At 48.6% G+C, this 22,019-nt stretch overlaps 1 protein-coding gene across 1 annotated transcript in view; it reads right to left on the bottom strand.

The window, feature by feature from the left end:
* CLPTM1L (CLPTM1 like) overlaps nucleotides 1-22,019 on the bottom strand; it is a 1,829,238-nt gene that overhangs the window by 278,459 nt on the left and 1,528,760 nt on the right. Inside the window, exon 14 of the mRNA XM_085606118.1 lies at nucleotides 12,424-12,479. Coding sequence (XP_085462244.1) covers nucleotides 12,424-12,479 — 56 coding nt within the window. The remainder of the gene's footprint in view (nucleotides 1-12,423; nucleotides 12,480-22,019) is intronic.

Genomic DNA, 22,019 nt, shown 5'->3' with positions numbered 1-22,019 from the left:
CCGATACGCCCAGGTTCGGCACGCCCTGCTCTCTGTCTTTGGGGAGGGGACCACGATCCCGGCCTCTTCGCCCCTCGAGGACCGCATACTTGATGGTCATGTTCCCGACAGCACTATCTCCTTAATCTATAAAAAACTCATTAATAATCGGGCTGACCTATTGGTGCGCCTTCGGGAGACGTGGACGGGGGACGGGGTGGAATTAGACGACGAGGACTGGCAGTCCGCACTATCATCCCCCAAGGAAGTTGCCATTCCAGCCCGCCTCCGCCTGGTTCAGCTAAAGATTCTCCACCGGGTGTATGTTACGGGCCCCCGTCTGGCCTCGATGGGGTTCTCGGAGGATGGGCTCTGCAGGCGGGGGTGTGGGCTCAGTGCCACCTTTCTCCATATCCTTTGGGAGTGCCGGGAGGTGGCGGAATACTGGCGTCGGGTTCATGGGGTCATGGGACAAGTCACCGGGGTGGCGCTGCTGCCGGAGGTGCGTCGCTGTGTCTTGAATGTGTGGGAGCCCAATGATTATAACGCGGCGCAGACTCGGTGGGCGGCCCTGGGCTACATGATTGCCAAGAGGGATATAGCGCAGCTTTGGGGCTCCCAGCGGCCACCCACCGTGTCAGTATGGGAGGAAAACATGGACTGGTGTATGTTCAGGGAGAAGACTGTATATGTGGCCCGCGGTACACCCGGGGCATGGGGTAGAATTTGGGGGCAATGGAACGTATATCGTGGGGGTATCTGTACGCCCCCCCTAGTGGACACCGATATTGCTTTCTCCCCCTGACCCTTGATGGTTCCTCGCAACTGACTGTGATAATCGAATATAGATGTTCCTTTCCCGTTACCCCCCCCCCGATTTTTCAGTACTCCCTCCTGTTGCTAGCTAACTGAAGTCTTGGAGTTAAAGTCCCCCGGTTGTAGCCTGACCCACGTTTTCTGCCCGTATGCCTCGCCTTTTGTTTTTTGTTGTTATTTATGTTAAATGTATGTCTCCTGCCTCTCTCGAGCTATCCTGAGCCATTTACGGGGCTGGGCCCCAGGTGTCGCCTACTGCCTTTACTAATGTGCGATCCTTTCTGAATCTAGCGGCCGGCCCTGGTGGTTGTAGGCCCATGCTTGTAACTGATTTATTGTTTCAATAAAATTTTTGGAAAAAAAAAAAAAAAAAAAAAACAATCCTGAAGGCAGAGTGCTTGGTTTCATGTGAGATGGTGCTCTGGCATGAGCTGAGCCTGTCTGCAGTAGTCGGAACCACTTCCTTCTACCGTTTCCAGATATCGCCATACCATATACTCTTAAGTGCATTATGAACCTCGCGGTTAAATGCTATCTTTGGTTTGGCTTTATTAAAACATGTCGAGTAAGGTGTCATACGAATTGGAATACTAACCCCTCGCCAATTCTGGCGACGGGGTTAGCATTCCACCCTTCTAGAGGGACACGACATGTACAGATCCTGAAACCCGGGTAAAATCAGACATAGCCTCAGCTCCACAAAATGGACGCTGCCACCACCGACACAAGTCTGCCCTCCTGCTGCTGGGAGTCCTTCCAGCTTGGGAGACGTGGACAAAGGGTTTCCTGCCAGGGGAGGTGCGAGCACCACCCCAGACAGGATTTTGTGTATTGGTCAGGTAGGGCTTGAATAGAATCAGACATGCCTGAGGCTCACAAGGAGCCTCGGTGCATATGCCAGTTCAAACCGGTCCTGGGGCACACCAGCCCCAGACCTGGGGCGAGCTGGACAAAGGATTGGGGGTGTAACCACCCCCCTTCCTGGTCCCACCCTTAGGGAGGGACCTAGCAGGCAGTCTGGCCCCTAGAATCCGCTTAAAGGTAGGAGCTGTGTCCTAAGACTTCAGACATCCTGGAATCAACTTAACACTACGAAGAAGACAGGAACTTCGATGTTCTGCTGCACAGAAGACTGAAGGAATTCTCCCCTATGTTCAGGGAGTGACCATCTTGCTAACGCAAGCACCAACCAGCGAATCGACGTCTGCTTTGCCGCCGCCTCCCGCCGGAGCCCGAGCCCAGAGACCGACAAGAACTGGACCTCCAGACCTCTCACAGCCCGATCCACAGTCCCTGCAAAGAAGGAACCCGTGGAGGCACCGAGACACGTGGGGCCAGCCATCTTGGAAGACACTCGACAAGCTGCAAGCGCGACAACAGAGGCTCCCTCCAAGTTGTGCTTTGGGTCCTGAGAAGCCCAACATCCGAGCAGCATCTGCACCAAAGGTGAGCCCTCCAGCATCTCCACGATCTGCGTGGGGCCCCTCTGCACTTTGCAACTCGACGCGCCTGCCCGGTCCCTGGCCCGTTGGCTAGTGGCCATTTTGGCGAACCTTTTTGAAAACTACGACGCTGGTCTGGTTGCTCCAGACTGGCCCCTGCTTCCCTCCAAAGGAGCAGCCCCTCTGACCTTGCTGGTCAGAGCTAACAGCTTTCTTCGATTCCTGCGACTCCTGCTTTTGCCAAGGCTTGTTTGCTTCTTCTGAGTCGCCGACACCGCCGACAGCGAGAGCCTGCGTGGGACAGCTCGTGAACCGACTCCTGGACGTCGTCGACCTTCAGGGACCACGTGGCTGCAGAGACAAGCTACACCTCTTCACCTGTTTGCACCCGACATCGCCTGGAAACTACCTGGTGCCACGCCGGTCACTGGCTAGTGACTGTGAACACTGTCCCCTCTGCTTACAGGTCTTCTACACTTCCGATCCATCCTTGGATCCACCGCATCTCTTCTGGACCGACCGCCTGCAGCATCTTTGTCATCAGGCTCCATTGAACAGATAGACGAAACCCGACGCACTTCGAGACCTATGCACCCGCTTCCTGTGGGTGAGGTAAAGCTGGCACTCCGGTGCACAAGTGTAGAGTAACATCTCTAATGTCTAGGTTTGAAGTCTTGATTTCGTAGTCCAACCAGAAGACCCTTCTAGCAGTAACTTTTGAACTTTTACGCACCCATTGAAAACCTATGGGAGCCCGCGTGTAACTTTCCTCACTGCACACGCGACCCGTGGACCTCCTGGTCACTAACTGAAGTTAGCTCCTTGTAGGCCCAGCGATTCTAGAGGCCCTAGGCCTTTTCCCTTTCCTGTTCGTGGTACTTATACCACTATTTTAGTATATGGTTCGAGCGGCCACCAGGGCCTATCCATATAAAGTGCAACTTCTGTATATTGTGATACTTTCTTGTTTAACGATTTGTGCTCCTGTGCTCATAAAGGGGATACTTTGAGTAATAAATACATATATATTTTGAATATATATCTGTGTGGTGTCCTTTCATTGGTATAAAGGGGGGTTACATATGGTAAAACAGCTTACTTTACATGCCTAAACGAGTTTAGCCTGAAAGACTGCTTAGCCTACGCTACCACTAGGGCAGCTGGTCCGAAAAGGTTGACTTACAACCACACCATAAGGGTTGCTTGGCATGGTACAAGGTGGTCACTTTAACTAGTGAACATCATATACCAGGCCAACTTCTCACACCGACGAGGCAACAACCTGCGTGGGGGAACAGGATGGGCCCGGGAGGGGTCCGAAGCCCTCCGCCTGTGAGGAGGTACGAGAGGGGCCCGGAGAGGGATGAGGGGTCTGCCCTCGACCTCGACCCGGAGCGGGACGAGGAGGTGCCACTGACCCCTGTGGCTCCACACGGTCCAGATGCTGCTGGCGCCGTAGCGGCGTCACCTCGGCCTTTGACAGGACCAGCCTGCCAAGGGACCGAGAGGAGCTCGGGGATGCAACCCGAGCCCCGCCGACCTCCTGCGACACCACAGGGACCCCCGCGGGGGTTTGCGGCGAAGCAGAGACACCGTGGCCTGAAGGAGGTGCCCCAGAGGAGCCACACCCCAACAGCACCACATCCTCCAAGCCTGGATCCGATCCAGTCGGCGCCGGGGCCGGAGCCACCGGCGGTGCCATGAAGGGCCCTGCGCAAGGTGAGGGATCTGCCGACGCCCCAGGAGGGGAAGGAGGAGGGGAAGGAGGATGAGACGCCAGCGAGGCCTGGAAAGCCGCAGCGTAAGTCTCCATCTGTACTCTCGATGCCCCAACACCGGGAAACGGTGGATAGGACGACACGCGGGCCGCATCACCCGCTGAGAGTCCACGCCCCCGGTAGGCCGAGAACCAGCCCCCGAGGACAAACTGTGACACTTACCCACCGGAGAGCGACGCTCACGTGACATCGGAGAAAGGTGAGGACGACGACCACGGCCGGACCTGAAGCCGTCCGCTGAAGCAGACCGAGGGGAGGACATCGACCTGGAGAGACGCGCCGAGAGAAGTTTCATTCGGCACTCCCGCCGCGACTTCGGCTTCAACTTTTGGCACGCCGAACAATCTGAGGTGCTGTGATCCTCCCCCAAACACAACATGCAAATGAGGTGAGGGTCCGTCGCCGACATAAGACGCCCACAAAACATGCAAATTTTAAAGCCCGAAGGCATTCGCAAACTGTTCCACCAAAAAAGAATGGAAGAAAGGGGGGCCTTAAACAGGCCCGCAGTAAAGAACGGATCCGCGTTGCACGCGGAAAAGGAAAAAACTGACGTGGGCGCGCCGGGGTGGGTCTTATGTGACCTTGCTGACGTCACGTAGGCGGACGACGCCTGGGCGGAGTCGCGTGATCTCGCCCCCGGCGTGCCGGGATGCTGTGGTAAAAAGTTTCCGGATCCAGTCTCACGCCTGGGGATAATTCTACGTGAAGGAATCTGCAGCTAGTAATCTCTATCAGATATATCGTTACCGAAGGTAAGTAACTTGCTCATCTGAAAGAAACACATAGTGATACATTCCTTACCTTAGAATAGATAACCCAGCAATACCAACCCCGGTGGTAGGTCTGCGAATCAACATCACACCAGGAAGTCTCGGAGAACAGAACGGCCAATGAAGCCATCTATCCAGACTTGGCTGTCCAGGCAGTAGTGTAGTACAAGTGTGCAGCGAGGCCCACGTAGCTGCCTGACAGATGTCTTGCAGGGGGACACCACGTCCCAATGCTATAGTGGCTGCCGTCGCCTGGGTGGAATGGGCGCGCAGCCCCACCGAAGGCTCCATTTTAGCCAAAGAATAACAGGCTTTGATACACAAGACTATCAATTGGGAAATGGTCGGCTTGTGTACGGCCTGACCTTTCTTGGCGACTACGTAGCCAACAAAGAGCTGATCATCCACACAGAACTGTCGTGTGTGGTTCTGGTAAAGTGAGAGCACACGTTTTGGGTCCAGATGGTGGAGTCTCTCTTCCTCTCTGGAAGGATGTGGAGACGGAAAGAAGGTGGGCAAAGTGATGGTTTGCCCGATGTGGAAAGCAGTGACAACTTTTGGCAGAAAGGATGGACGGGTTCTGAGTACAACCTTGTCCGGATGGACAGATAGAAAAGGAGGTTTACAAGAAAGAGCCTGGAGCTCACTCACTCTCCTAGCGGAGGTGATGGCAACCAGGAAAGCAGTCTTCAAGGTTAAGAGACGTCGAGTACAGTTGTGAAGAGGGTCAAAGGGAGCGCACATCAAATATGTAAGGAGCAAGTTCAAGTCCCACTGTGGCATCACAAAAGGAATAGGAGGGAAAAGGTGAATAATGTCTTTGAGAAATCTATTTACAACAGGGGACTTGAAGAGAGAGGGCTGATCAGGGAGTCTGAGAAAGACCGAAATAGCAGAAAGGTAGCCCTTAATAGTGCCCAGAGCAGAGCCCTGCTGGGCCAAAGAGAGAAGAAACAAAAGGACTTCTGAAAGAGGGGCAGAAAGGGGATCCACAGTCTTTGCTGTGCACCATGCCACAAATTTGTTCCACCTGCAGGCGTACACCAACTTAGTGGAGGGCCGCCAGAATAATATCACAAACTTCAGGAGGCAAAAAGGAATCTACTGCTGTAGCTCAATCCCCACGCAAGGAGGTGGAGACTGGACAGGTTCGAGTGGAGGACCGTCCCCTGCTGCTGGAACAGAAGATCCTCCCGAAGAGGCAGTCGGATAGGGGGATCGATTGTCATACTGAGTAGCTCGGGATACCATACACTTTGAGCCCAGTCCACAGCCACAAGAATGACTTGGGCCTGTTCGCGCCTGATCTTCTACAGCACTCTGGGTAGAAGTGGTATAGGTGGAAAGACGTACAACAGACCACAACTCCACTCGCGATGAAAAGCATTGCCTAGCGAGTGCCGCCTTGGAAACTCCAACGCGCAGAACTGCTGACATTGCGCGTTCTATTCGGTGGCAAATAGATCTAACCAAGGCTCTCCCCAATGTTGAAAGAGACCTTGTGCCACGTCCGAGTGAAGACGCCATTCGTCATCCATCATGCACCTGCGGCTGAGTTCGTCCGCCCTGGCGTTCAGTGAACCTGCCAGGTAACAAAAGAAGATCCAGCTAGTTACGCACAAGCATATTCAGAGTAAAAAAGGTCCTAGACACAACTCATTATAAAAGGACCAATGTTAGTAATAAGTAGATGAACAGTTTACGAAAGTCCTTAAAGAATGTGAAGTATTCCAAAGTTCCACAGGACAGGATGAATAATCGTCAAAGCTTCAATATAAAATGTTCTTTTTATTGGTTTTCAGACCCATATCCAATATCCAAAACAGCCAACACGTGTTTCGTCCGTACTTGCTAAGTACTATGACTGTCTCAAGGCTGTAGACATAAAAATGTATACAGAATCAATACAATCAAATTAGAAAAACAGTATTCCATATTAACAATTACTCCACTAATATTATGCACAAATGAAACAAAGATCTCACCAATAGCAGAAGTCACCCAAAGGATGAACAGTGCTCAAATACAGATCTCTATGTTCATTCTGGTGGATATACTTTGGTCTATACGGATCTGTTTTTGAGCACTGTGACCGACTGTGGTCATCGTCGACGTCTCCTGGTCCCAGTGGCAGTGGAGTCAAGCTTCACCTCTTCACACCTGAAACACCTGACATTGGTGGGCATTGGTCTACCGTGCCCCTGGTCACCCTGAAGTGACCCAGACTCTGTTCCCTCTGCTTTCAGGTTCTTCACATCTCTGATTCAGGCTTGGATTACACCGGACAATTTTCCTCTTCATGGCAGCAGCACTTTGCAGCAACTCTCCATTGAAAACGATGAAGAATCCCGACACCGTTTGACACCTATGCACCCGTCTTCCCTGAGTTAGGTAACACGAGTAGTCCGGTGCTCACATGGGTGCTGGCCTTAGAACCTTCTATGTTTGAAAGGGTTTGCTTCAAGTCCTCTCCTAAGTGTCCTTAATCTACAAAATTCCAACTGCGACTTTCCCATAGGATTGTACGGAAGCTCGTGGCTGTGTTCTCACACGGCACGCGTCCCCCGTGGGTCCCCTGTGTCACTACCTTGGGGTCCCAGCGATTCTACGTGCTCTAGGCACTGTGTCAAGTCGTGGTTCTTATACCACTTTCTTAATATATAGTTTGGTCTCCCCCTGGGGCCCATTGTATATTGTGCTATTTACTGTCGTTCTAGTGCTTTAATATTGTGTATCTTGTGCTCTAATCTCATAAAGAGATTAGTAGTGAGTGTTTAGAAATAAATACATATATTTTATATATACCTTGTGTGGTTCTCCTTTCATTTGGTCATTGAAGAGGTTATAATCTGGTAAACCAAGCTGCTTTACACTCCTTCAAGACTTAGCCTGAAGGCTGCTCTCCATAGCTACCACTAGGATAGCTTACAATAAAGGTTATCTTTAACCTAATCATCAATAAGGGTTGTTTGGACTGGTGCAAGGTGCCCGCTATAACTAGTGGACAGCATATACCAGGCCAACTTCTCACAGCAACCACAGCCTACTTCTAGCCCTGGAACCCTCTCTATGGCTCCCTTGGCCAAGAGAGTCCTGACTTCCTCCTGAAGCAAGTTCAGGTGGTCCTCCATCAGTCGGTTGCAAGTCAGAGGCACGGAGGGAGGCTTAGTCTTGAAGGGGAGAGAGTAGCCCCTTCAAACTATCTGAGGAACCCACTTGTCTGATGTGATGTTTTGTCAGTGGTGGAGGTGATGGTAAATCCTGCCACCAACTGGCTTCCCATGATCTTGAAGGGCCAGACTAGGAAGGTTTAGATGCTGCAGGGAGAGGAGTAGACGGACTGGACCTCTGGCCGCCTGACCCACTGGGTTGAAAGCAATCACGCCCACGACCGCACAGAGGTTGCTGAACTTGCGGGTGGGATATGACTGGCACGACTGAAAGGCCCTTCCGTGGCCATGAAAGGGGTGAAAAGAGGAGGGGGATGGATGGGCACTGAGAGCCCCAAGTACTTGGCCATAGCCTGCCAGTCTTAAAGCACTCCTGAGCCATGTCTGCTTGGTCTCTGAAGAGACAGGTGCCATCAAAGGGCATGTCCATAAGGGAAGCCTGGACATCCCTAGAAAAAACAGACGTTCTGAAACAGACGCAGCGTCGAACGGCCACCATCAAGACATTATTCTGCACAAAGAGTCGGTGGTGTCAAACCCACAATGAATAGTGAACATTGCTGCATCTCTCCCGTCCAATTTCACTTGGGAGAGAATAGCCCGGGCCTCCTCAGGGACCTGTGACAGCATCTGCACAACCGTTTTCCACAAGGAGTGGGCTTAGCGACCCAATAAGCATGCAGTGTTCATCGACCGCAAGGCAAAGCTAACAGAAGAAAAAATCTTCTTGCCCCAACTATCCAGTCTCTTAGATACTTGGATATCTTGTCCGGGGATGCGGAGGGAAATGCACCCTGTGAGGTAGTAGCCTAGACCACCAAACTCTTGGGGGTAGTGTGGTTAGTGAGGAATTTTAGGTCGCCTGGAGTAGGTCGATGACAGCAGGCAACTGTCCCATTTCACACGGGCCCCGGTGCTGGGCTTGGACCAGGCTCCCAGAAGGACATCATTCAAGCTTCATTGAAAGGAAGGAGGGGCTCTAAGGAGGAGACCCTGGCTGCAGGACCTCTGAGAAATGTTCATCTTGACTTCCACCGAAGGGAGCTGAAGGTCCAGGACCTCGACTGTCCATCTCACTACCACAGCATATGAAGCTGCCTCTTCTGTAGCCACGGTAGGGGGAGAAAGCAGGCCAGAATCAGGGTAGGTATCCAGGCCACTGGCCTCACCCAATTCCTCATACCACTCTACACATGCTCAGGCTGGTCTGAGTCCAGCACCCCTCCCAATCCTCCTCTATACGCAGCCCCTCAAAAGAAGGCTGAAGAATCAACCTAGGACCCAAGGGTGCCGTCAGCGCCGGACTCAGTGTCAATAGGCGACGATCCGGCTCCGGTTGTCGGGGATTAAAATGGGGCAGGAGCCAGGAGTCTCAGTGCAGGGGCTAGTGCCGGGGAGGGTCACCGGGATAAGGACAGGCACCAGTACGGATCTGCCACCATCCCTGGAAAGGAAGGGAAGCATGGAGCTGACCCAGGTGCAGATTCAGCAGAAAGAGGCTGCTCCGTCACATCGGCCGACGGACGGGAAAATAAAGCACCCTTTGACATCTTGTGCTTCTTAAGCATCTTAACTGAATGACTCGACAACCTCGAGGGGGGGGCGAGGACGTAGGACTCGTGGAGCAGCGCGGGGACCTGCCCCTCGACCAGGAACAAGACCTTCAGGGCGAACGTCGGGCCGCAAGCAGCTGTAGGGACCGCTCCCTCAAAGCCTTCGGAGCCATGGCTCGGCAGTCGGAGCATGACTTAAAGCCGTGGTCACTCTACAGGCACCAGAGATAAACTATATGGGTATCTGTCACCGACATGGCGTGATGGCAGGCGTTGCGCGGTTTGAATCCAGAATCTTCTTTGACATCAAGGAAAAACCTGTACACCAAAATTTTGAAAAAGGCCTGTCAAAAAGTGACAGAGGGTAGCTCTCTTCACGGATCGGAGCTAGCTGGCACAGAAACAAAAGAACTGATGTCAGATGGCCGAGGTGGGGCCTATATTGGTGACTTTGACATCACTTCTGGTGCGGATCACACTGGCAACACCGCGCAGACCCAACCAACCCAATCTACTGGCGCACAAGGGTATTGCTCGAGCAAAAGTCTTCTGGATCCAGCCCGACGCCTGGGTTCCTTAAGGTAAGGAATCTGGGATTAGATGTCTCTGTTAGATTGCAGAGGTCACTGATTAAGAAATGATCTCTTTTCGGCCACTGAATAAAGGTGCGGAGGCTTCAAGGCACTTGATACATTAATGAGTAGTTATGAGGTTGCTCTTAAATATTTCAGGCATTAGAAAGTTCAGGTAAATTACCACATTGCTCAATATTGCAACAAAAAGCTATCTAACTCATACTACAAAATGTTCCTTTGAGCACTGAATGACATTCTGTGTGAACTTGCATCTTTTTGCAAGCTGTTCCAGAAAACCTCTTTGACCACTGTTGAAGCTTACAGTATTCAAGGGCAAAGACTGGCCAAATTAAGGAACAATACTTTGGCAGTCCTGTCTTTTGAAGCAGCACAGTAAGGGATCTGATGGATTCGTACAGACATGACCAAAAGTATGGCAGCAAGCTGATTTTGTCTTTCATTTCACTTCTTTGTCAGCACATGCAGAAAAGGTTCCCCGAAGTAAAATTGAAGGAATGGACAAGCCTTGATTTCCAGGCAGTAGCAATAAAAAAACAATATGACTTTGGGACTGAGAATGTACAAGGATTTGATGTAAAGTGTTAGAAGGTCCTGGGTGGTTGAGAAACATCTATCATGTTATTTTACCAGTACAGATATTATGAGTATGTGGTGGAAGAACAGTGATTGTTTATGACATTTCATGACATGGTGAATTTCACTTTTTGGAATGCTGCCCAATATTATGTTGATGTCTGCACAACTTTTCAGGTGACAAGTACAGACTGTGAACAAGGATTCATCCTCATGAACTCAATCAAGTTCACAGTGAGAAACAGGCTAGATGACATGCACCTAAATATGCTGATGAGGACAAAGGCCTACCTCTGGAATTGGAAACTTAACCTTGATCAAGCTTATCAGCACTGGAAGAATGGCATGGTCTGGCAAGAGATGCAAACATGTCACGCATCTAATGTCGACATTTGACTTGTCTGAACTCCCCGCCCCTTTCCACATTCCATATATGGCTTGGGAATGAACATTTCACACACTGCCTCTTGGCATGCTTCGCTCCCATGGAGAGTCAGTTTCCTGGTGCAAGTACCCTTGGTTTCAGTGACCAGAGACCTTACACTGCTGCATAGAGAGGTAAATAATTAGCGGAAATGTTGATGTGAACCTCCATTTCTATGTCTTATGAGATGGTACATGTTGCTCTCCTTGCACTGCGTGGGTAATCAACTTGGTGGTCTCAGGACTGAACGCAAAAGGGTCGCCATGATCAAAATGTGTCAAGCTGCTGCAAGGAGATACTCACAAATATTCATCTGATACCTGCAGGCTGAATGTGGTAACTACTTCATTGGCTACTTAGGGGCAGCCGTGTTGTAGGTGGTTTCACCTGCTGAGGTTTGACTTTGTTGTTCTCTTGTTGGTTTTCTTTTTAGAATGTATTAAACTTTATGTGTGGCAATCTCTGACGCTAGTGTGTGTTCTTAAGGGATACTTGAATAATATACTGAGACTAAGATGAGGACGGGAGATTGAACAAAGAAGTAAAAAGTGGCAATACTCAGTTACCTATAGATAATCTTCATTGAGCCATGTCCTACTCTTCCTTGGGGCAATCATTCAATCCACCTGTCCTGGTGGGATGGTTGCCACTTCTGATTCACTTCACACACCTTGCTATGACAAAATATTGTGTAGGGAGTGGAGTCTGGTAAAAAAGAAGGGGAGGGTTTAAAAACAAAACAATACTTGGGTATTTAATAAGAAGTGCCCGTCTACAATGGTGGCCCACCCTGACTAATTGAGGACTGTGATCAGGAAGATTTGGACACAGTATAACGAAGATTATCAGTAAGTATACTGGGCAACCCTGGCATTTTATTTTTAAAACAAATTACAACTTATGCCAGAGCAGTTTTCAGTCCCATTTTTAGGAGGTAGCCTATCTAACAATATTGTAATAGGGGGCAAAGAAGAGAATAGTTACCGGAAATTATTATAAGCTCAAATGTAGCACGAAGTAATACACAAACATTCATTGGCATCAGAATAAGCATGCTAGTTGCAGAAGTAGCACGCACTTCCTGAAGAATCAAGGTAACCCACTAAAGATCAAAGATCCTTATATATCTGGCCTTCTGTAACATGTCAGGAGAGTGAAATCTGTATCTGAATCAGAGGCTGCATATGTCTGTGGCTTACCACCACTACTGATTTCCTAAATAGACGTTACTGATGTTTACACATTACAGGTTACAATACGAATGAAACATTAATGAGAAAATCTAGCAAATATAACCAATAAAATCCTTAGTGTCCTACCTTGAAATTTACAAACAACTGTGGTAGCATAAACAAGAATCCAAAGGCGTAAACTCCTGAAGAAAGAGAAGGCATGTTAAAGCTCATGAAGTGAAGCAAACAACACAAGGGAACTAATCTAATCTCTTCTATGGGGAAACATTGGTTATAATTTCTATTTATGAATTAAAATGCCTATGCGTAGATAGAGAGCGATACTGTGATGAAGGTTAAATCAGTGCATAACAGAGTACATTGGCATCACACATGATTACATATTGCTATTCCATCCAAACTCAAAACATTATGAAAATTCAAGTGAAACATCTGAAGTAGCTGCGATCCACTCAGGCCAGATATCTTTAGAACTAGCAGAATGTACAATAAAGCTGCAGTATGTTTCCCCCAATTCAGTGTGGAAAAGGAAACGAGAGTCATGTCATAGCAATATGTTGATTGTCTATCAGAGAGCTAACATCTTCTCCCATTTGAGGACTTTTCAAACAAAAGTGCTCGCAACAAATCCTTAGGATGACACTAAGCAACAAAATCCCCACATGAAACACGTTACTGTTTGAACCCCAGAATTCTTGAACCGGAAGGAAGGGGTAGGCTCAATTAAAAACGACAGCATTAAATGTAGTCAAGGATATTCACACTCATCTCATGTAACTTTTATCTTGGTAAAATGCAACGCGGTATAACACACCTGGGTTAAGTATTTAAAGTATACAATTTATGTTCGTTCCTGAGAGGGCAATCTTTAGTTTGCCTATAGACAATTTCACAATGTGAATCGATCATTTAATATACTAAAGCAAGTTCCCATCTCTTACACGATCAGGAATCTTCCATTGAACAAGATGAACAAAAAAAACCCTAACCAGTGGCAGCTCCTCTGCAATGTCTGAGGAGCATCGCCTCACTGGCTCAGAGCAGGCAGCCAAACAGACATGGACAGTTAGGTTTCTCTAATCCAGTTGTATTGCACAGCCGAACGTTCAACCAGCCCACTTAGGCCAATCCCCACGCATGAAAGCAGCACGGGGATTGTACAGGGAGTCTCTGATGCTGTCCCAGTGTCTGCTGGGACCAGAAAGAAGATGAACAGAGAGGTGTGAGGCAGCCGGCAGCTTCAGGTAATATTTTAAAATATATTATTAACACTGCCCCGCCCCCCCCCCTCCCTCTCCCACCTCCACCACTTCTTTGTGTTGGCCGTCCCTGCCCGGAACTACAGTAATCCAGTGTTTGTATTGTCATAGAAGTACATGCTTGAATCATTCCCGTCTGACTTAGTGAGAGTCCAACATTCACATTACCTCACTAGTAAGGACAAAATACAATAGAAGTAGATAAAACAACATTTGCCTCAGTAGAAAAGGACCTAGGGTCCAATCAATGAGATCAAGACATACTGAACTCAACTCCCTCAGAAGCCACCATGCCTCAGATATTCAGGTAGCACAAGTGTGAAAAGAGGAAATATAAGAGCAGTATAATTCAATATAAGTAACTTTTTTCTCTCCAGCATTACATTTTTCATTGATTCATTAGTTTGAATCAGATTATCAAGCAGTACTTAATTTAAATCCACATCTGTTACATGTTCAAGCAAAACAATTAAATGTTACTATGATGATTTGAAGGTACACGTTCTAGGGAGAAGAGATCCAGTCAGCTTAATGGAAAATATATTGAAACACTGCAATATCCCTGGATGCTTCTGAATCTAAGGCAGTAATATTTCAGAAAACTATGTCGACTTTTCTAAGCTGCTGCTCTGCAGATGTCAATGGGGGTGGACTCCAGTGTATAATGCTGCCATAGTTCTTATGCTCCTTGTAAAATAAGCGGACACTGAAGTTTGTAGATGACCAGCTTTAAAACGGCAGAAAGTAAGTCAACATAATCAATCTAGTTATACTTTGGAGGGTGGCTGAAGTTTTTGTAGAGGCTCGAAGGCTGTGAATCGTTGGTTAGATTTCCTGGACGTTTTGATTGTATCAATAAAAAAAACTTAAACATATATGAATATTTAGAGAATGTAAACATCATTCAGCTAGAGACATCAAAAGATGAAATAAAGACTTCGAGTATTACAGGTCATTCAAAGTCTAACAGGACTTTCGGTATACATTTGGAGATCGTTCAATTAATTACTCTGCCAAACTGAAACGTCAGGAACATTTTTTTTTTTTACCTTGAAAGCCTGAATTTCACTCACTGTTCTGGCTGATGTCATAGCCAACAACACAGCAGTCTTCCAAGCATGTACTTCATATGTATGTTCTATGCAGTGGTTCAAAAGCCCCTTTGAATTTTGGTTAAGTAGAGAGTGAAGCTTCAATCTGGTGGGAGAATGCCACACTGGAGGATATGTTCTGAAGGGTACTTTAACAAACTGCTTAGTTATTTTGGTAGACAGAAGAGAAACGGAACCGGATATCTGGCATCTTGATATCACTACCAGGGATACTTTAATGGAAGTGTGTTTAAGTCACACATAGGCTAGTTCCAAAATATAAGGAAGAAGCTGATATAGCAGCAAAGTAACCAATGGAGGGATGCCTTCATTGGTACTTGTTTTAGGAAGGTGGAATCTGACTGCATGGTTGCCCCCACTTTTTACTGGTGTTTTGCTGGTTTTCGACTTAGTCTGGCTGGGATCCTCCTATTCAGGACCCCAGCCTATCTGCTTTCCCCTTTAAATTGATTACATGTACTTTAGGTACACAACAGATTGAATTCTGGGGTACCCTTATGAGTCCCAAGTATATGGTATACTACGTACCCAGGGCATAGGTACCCCAGAGGCCTACCAGGAGCTGCAGCATGTATTGTGCCACCCCTGGGAAGCCATTTAAAATGACACCAAAGGTCTGCTACAGCAGCCTGTGTAAGGTGGTGTATGCACCCCTTACTCAGATATAGGTTCCCTATATCTAACCATATCACTGCACATATAAACCTATAAGTCACCCCTATGGCAGGCCTTATCAATCCTGAAGGCAGGGTGCTGGGTTTTATGTGAGAGGGTGCCCATGAATGAGCAGTGCCCCTCTGCAGCCTTCGGAATTTTTTTTCCGGGGTTGTTTGTGATGCAGCCAAACCATATACACTTAAGTGCATTATAACCTCGCGGTAAATGCTAACTTTGGAATGGCTGCACGGAAACATGTTGTGTTTGGTGTCAAACACCTTGGAATCATACCTCCACACCATTAACTGGTGTGGGAGGTATGCTTCCACCCTACTAGAGGGAGAAACATGACCGCACCGGTACAACCGGTACCTGCTTCACAGACCCTGGCATCACAAAATGGATGCTGCCAGCCACAGACCCGAGTCTGCCCTCCTGCTGCTGGACGAAACGCCAGTAGGGGAGGCCTGGACAATAGGTTTCCTGTCACAGGGAGGTGTAACCACCTCCCAGACAGGCTTTAGTGTAGGGCTGGGTGGGTGCACTCCAAGAGTGCTTTGATGTCTACACTGGGGGCACATTTGGTGTCCCTGTGCATAGTCCAGCTCAAACCGGTTGCAGTGGCCCTCAGCCCCTCCTCTGGGGCGAAACTGGACAAAGGACATGGCCGTAGTCACCCCTCTGTCCTGACCCTCCCATAGGTGGGTCCCCAGAGTTTGTCCCACCCCTTCCTTGGGTATAAAGTACGAACCGCCGACTACAGGACTTTAGATTTACCTGGACAAAACTCTGCTACAGAATCCCAGAACTTCTACTATCTACACGACGTTGGATGACCGAAGAATCTCCCTTGGAGTAAAGCAGTTACTCCCCTGCAAGGCAGGCACCAAAGACGCATCTGTCCGGGTTGCAACTACGCAGCTCCTGAAGGACTCCTAAGACTTTGCAACACAGGAGGTGGGTTTCCAAGCTTCCCCAAGGCTGATCCGTGATCTCAGCAACCCTGAGATCCAAAGCCCTCATGGGGACCGTGCAACCCGAACCCCTGGACACCGTGCACATTTGCAGCAGCATATGCTTTTTGGCGATCCCTGAGGCTTTACTTTGGGCTACTTGTAGTCCAGACCCGGGCAGTGATTCCACCGAAGATTGCTGTCCTACACTCCTCGAGTGACCCGTGGGCTGGTATCTAGTGATTCCTCTCAAGGTCCCATCGCAATCCCTTGTCCATTGACTTTTGGGTCCCTGAGAAGGGTACTTTGACTTTCAACAGTCTTACCTGGTTGCTCCAGACTTGCCCTGACTCTCCATCGCTTGGGGAGTCCACAGGACCTTGCTGGTCCACACTGAAGCCGTTTTACTCTCACCGCGTAGTTTGCCTTTGCCAAGGTTTGTTGGTCTCCAGTACGGACACCGACCCCCCACCGCACTCGACATCCTTCGTGGGACAGCTCGCCTGCAGACTGTGGTTGTCGTCGACGCCTCCTGGTCTCCGTGGCAGAGGAGTCAAGTTTCACTTAATCGTACCTGAAACACCCGACATCGGTGGGCATTCGTCTATCATGCCCCTGGTCAGTGGCAAGTGACCCAGACTCTGTCCCATCTGCTTTCAGGTTCTTCATATCTTCGATCCAGGCTTGGATCACACCGGACACTTTTCCTTTCCATGGCAGCAGCACTTTGCAGCATCTCTCCATTGACAGCATCGAAGATTCCCGACACCATTTGACACCTATGCACCCGGCTTCCCTGGGTTAGGTAACACGAGTACTCCGGTGCTCACGTGGGTGCTGGCCTTAAAACCTTCTAAGTCTGAAAGGGTTTGCTCCAAGTCCTCTCCTAAGTGTCCTTAAACTCTAAAATTCCAACCGCGACTTTCCCATAGGATTGTACGGAGCTCGCGGCTGTGTTCTCACACTGCCCGCGCCCTCGTGGGTTCCCTGTGTCACTACCTTGGGTGGTTCCTTGGGGTCCCAGCGATTCTACGTGCTCTAGGCACTGTGTCTAGTCAAGTCGTGGTTCTTATACCACTTTCTTAATATATAGTTTGGTCTCCCCCTGGGGCCCATTGTATATTGTGCTATTTACTGTCGTTTTAGAACTGTATTATTGTGTGCCTTGCTCTCTAATCTCATAAAGAGGTTAGTAGAGAGTGTTTAGAAATAAATACATATATTTTATATATATATACCTTGTGTGGTTCTCCTTTCATTTAGTTATTCAAGAGGTTATAATCTGGTAAACCAAGCTGATTTACACTCCTTCAAGACTTTGCCTGAAGGCTGCTCTCCATAGCTACTACTAGGATATCTTTCAATAAAGGTTGTCTTAAACCTAATCATCAATAAGGGTTGTTTGGACTGGTGCAAGGTGCCCACTATAACTAGTGGACAGCATATACCAGGCCAACTTCTCACGTGTGCTTCATTCAAAATTGCTGAACAGTGTGGAAGATTAGCTAAATGTGAGAACACCAAGTATTCAGAGCCAAAACCGAAAACAGAGCTCAGATTGTGGTGATGAATTTGACCCTTTTCCATGTATAGATGATCCTTCCGACTCCCCAATGAAATGTGTGACCGTCTAATAGGTAGAGAAGAATGGTATAACAGTACTGGAGAGGCCATGCCAGGGCTAGGAGACTAAGCCTGCATGCACAGTTCCTTATTGGACTTACTGATCACCAGCCGAACAATGCGAAGTGGTGGAAAAGCACAGACAAACGTCTTGGACAATATAATTGAAAACACATTGCCTCTCAATACTGGATGCCACTGCTTGCTTACAAAAAAAACGCCATCTCTTGTTCTGCGGTCTTGCAAGAGATTTAACACTGGATTACCCCATTTATGGAAAATGATGTCCGCAAATCTTGAAGAAACTCCTACTTTTGACTGACACTGGCTGTCCTGCTGAGAGTATCTTTCTACGTATTGTTGATTCCAGGGAGATAATCAGGGGTTAGCAAAGTGAAGCAAGTTAACTGCCCAGTTGCATTGATACTGCCCCTCCTCCGAGAGTGCTTACAACTTTATTCTTCCCTGCTTGTTTATATATAACTAACTCATTGTATATTCTGTTTGCAAGAATACAGCTGAGCCGGGTAACCTTGTGATGAATACCTGTAGATCCATCTTTGCTGCCTTTAGTTCTAGTATGTTGATATGGAGCTTCTTCTTTGCCAGAGACTTTGCTTCCAACAACTGATCCTTACAGTATCTATAGTCTTTATGAACTGTACTGGATACAGTAGAAAAAAAGCCTGTCTTGTTGTTGAACTTTTTTCACCATGTCACTATTCATATTATCGGCTTGGGATGCAGTATTACTGGCCTGTCATATCTTAGATACCCATTGGAGGATATTAGTAGAGGAGGGATCCTCTGGGGAGTGTCTTATGGAAAGGACCAAACCCCCAGAGCAGTGTAACGACACAGTAGCCCCGAATTAGGGTAACTTCCACTAGTGAGATTTTACTGGGCATATGGAGGATGTGCATGAGGATCTGGATGTACCGGGTATACATGGCCACATTGTTGGTGATTCTCATGATATAATATTGTTTACCTTCTGCGGCGCATTCCACAGTACCCCCACCATATTGTTTCTACATCCTGTCTACGTCGCTTTACCTGGTTTTGACATGTCACAACACCCACGTTTGCTGTGTGCTTTTGTATGCATTTTTATTTAAAAGCAAAAACAAATAAAAAAAAAAAAGTAAAATGTGTGCCATTGTTGGAAACAAGCACTCCCACATTGGCAAATACTATATCTAAACAAGCATTGGCAAAGCCAATAGGTCTCGCCTATGCAAGATCTATTGGCTTGGTCAGTTTTTAGCCAATAGGCCTCACCTTTGGGCATAGCCGCCGAGGTTTGAGATTGCTATGTGTGACATTTTCATAATTTCAGTGTAATTAGGAGTGACATTTCAAAAACCATGGGTGTAGAAGAGGGAAACATTATATAAATATCAATTTACACCCATTTAAGCATCGAGAAAAAGATTTTAAAACTGCAGCAAAGCACCAGAAATTGAAGGGCACTAATCCCTTGCAACCTTATCATACTGTTAAGCTAGGCGGGATGCCCTGTTCTACTGGAAAGATCGTTGCATTGACTGGCACACAGCGCCACTCACAGCGCTATAATTGCATGCAGTGCTAGTTGACTAGCACGGAACCCTAATACACCCCCCCTCTGTTAAACTACAGTAATGTCCGCTAACACGTTATTGCTCAAGCAGAGACAGACTGCTTGACTGCACAATTGCTAGAGTTCAGCGGCACAGAAGGCAGCTCAGAATTAAGCCACTTTTATACCAGCCGTGTGCAACTAGATACCAGGCAGGCATGGGAGATGAGAGTGCACAGGATGGCTCCCAGCCGTCCTAGCACCCACCCCGTGGGCTGCCATTCATGGTGCCCCCACCACGGAGGACAGCGGAAGCCCTTCAGTTGCCCCCGCCCCCATCTCCACACGGGCATGGCTCGCTCCCCTTTGGGGGACATTTCGTGTGGCCGTTTCTGCCTTATATAAATAATGTGGGGAGCGGCCCCCTGGGCAAAGGTCGCTCCCCTTTATGGGGGGTGAATATTTTAGCTGTTTCTGCCCCCTTGGGGCCAGATCGGCCTTGTGCGTTTAGGCCCACCTACCCCCCAGTTTGGCTGGTGGATTGTGTGTGGACTGGTTCATTATTTGCATATTTGATTGTAATGTTTTATTTCTCCTTTTTATTCTAGTGCAAAGCTTTTTGTTCTTCTTTGCGGTTTCAGCAGTGGTTGATCTGCAGTTTTGCCTAGTTACATTTATTTGGTAAGACATTTTTTTTGTTGTGTTTACTCCAAATGAGTATTATTGTCATGCATGAGAGTTTTTTGTAAGTGTTGTCATAACAGCAGCATATTTAGTTTGTGTTTTGAGTGTGAAATTCTTTGCGATGTCTTTTGTGTTGTCTTATGTGTATTTTTCTTTTCTTTTTTAGTGGGACATTGTTGGTCCTTTCTCAACCCGGAAGGAACAACAAATGCCAGCTGTCCACGCTGACCATCACCCTCAGCCAGTTCTCCTGCCGTCGCTGCTGCCAGACCTTCACCACCCTCAGCACCCCCACGGTCACCACCCCCCCCATCAGACGCCAACACCACAAAGCCCTAAAATGCATCCTCCTCAACATGCACTCCCTGCACAAACACGCCGTGGAGATCTGGGACCTCCTCGACACCCTCTCGCTAGACATCGCCTTCGTCACAGAAACCTGGACCAATGCCTCCTCTGCCCCTGACAACGCCACTGTTATCCCTGACGGGTACAAGATCCAAAAGAAGGATCACCTCAACCGTCCAAGGAGGAGGACTCGCCATCGCACACAAGAGCTCTCTCCAACTGTCCACCTCCACGAGTGACCCCTCCGCCACCACAGAACACCTTCACTTCCAGATCCAGACCAGCCCTAGAACCACGCTGCGCGGTTCCCTCGCATACAGAACCCCCACAACTGCGCGCTTTGTTCACCACAACCATTGCCGACCTCATCGCATACCACGCCATCGCCTCCATGAACTACATGCTCATCCACAGCCCTGCTGGACAACCTCGCAAACATCAGACTGAAACAGCTAGTTACCGCCACTACCCACAAGGCAGGACACACCCTCGACCCCATTTTCGCAGATGAGAACAACATCCGCTTCAGCCACACCGCGTAACCACCATGGACAGACCACCACTGCGTACACTTCCTCGTCAACAAACCCACGCCGCCAAAACCTGCACCCCGCCCTCCACGAAGAAACTGGAGCAGAGTCACTGAAGAACAACTCTACTCCGCCCTCAAATGCGATGCCCCCACCATCTCTACCGACGCCAACCTCGCAGCCAAAGGACTCCACAAATGGATCACCAACTGCGCAGATGAGCTCACACCCCTAAGAAACCCTGACAAACAGGGCCCCAGGAAGGCCGCCTGGTTCACTGCTGACCTCCAAGAATCCAGACGCAACTGCAGACGCCTGGAGAAAAAACTGGAGACACAGTAAAACCTCAGAAGATCACACTGCCTACAAGAACGCCACAACAAAATACCACCAGTGCATCAGATCCACCAAAAGGACCTTAATCCAGAACAAGATTCTCACAATCTCCAGCAACTCCAAAGAACTCTTCAGCGTCATGCAGGAATTCACCAAACCCCCCAGCGAATCCAAGGACATCACCCCCTCCCAGGACTTCTGTAATAAGCTCGGATCCTACTTCCATTTGAAAATCAAGGGCCTCTACGACAACTTTAAGGAACAGACACCTGAAGCCAAAACCACTCCCTCCTCCAGAAACGCCGGCCATCCCACCATCTCCTACTGGACTTCAGCCACCACCGAAGACACCGCATTGACCATGAAAGGCATCCACTCAGGAGCCCACATGGACCCCTGCGCCCCGCACATCTTTCACAGAGCCGCCAACACTCTGGAACTGCGAAGCACCATCAACGCCACCTTCGAAACAGGGCATCTTTCCCGACGATTGGAAATGCGCTGAGGTCAGACCCCTACTCAAGAAGCCCTCAGCAGACCCCAGAGACCTCAAGAACTACCGGTCCATCTCCCTCCTCCACTCCATGGCCAGTCACAGAGAAGACCGTCATCGCACAATTAACAAAATTCATCGAAGAAAACTCTATCCTCGACCCCTC

Source organism: Triturus cristatus, chromosome 5_1 (assembly GCF_964204655.1).
Source record: "Triturus cristatus chromosome 5_1, aTriCri1.1, whole genome shotgun sequence".
Taxonomy (NCBI): Eukaryota; Metazoa; Chordata; class Amphibia; order Caudata; family Salamandridae; genus Triturus; species Triturus cristatus.
This window is presented reverse-complemented; position numbering and strand designations above follow the sequence as displayed.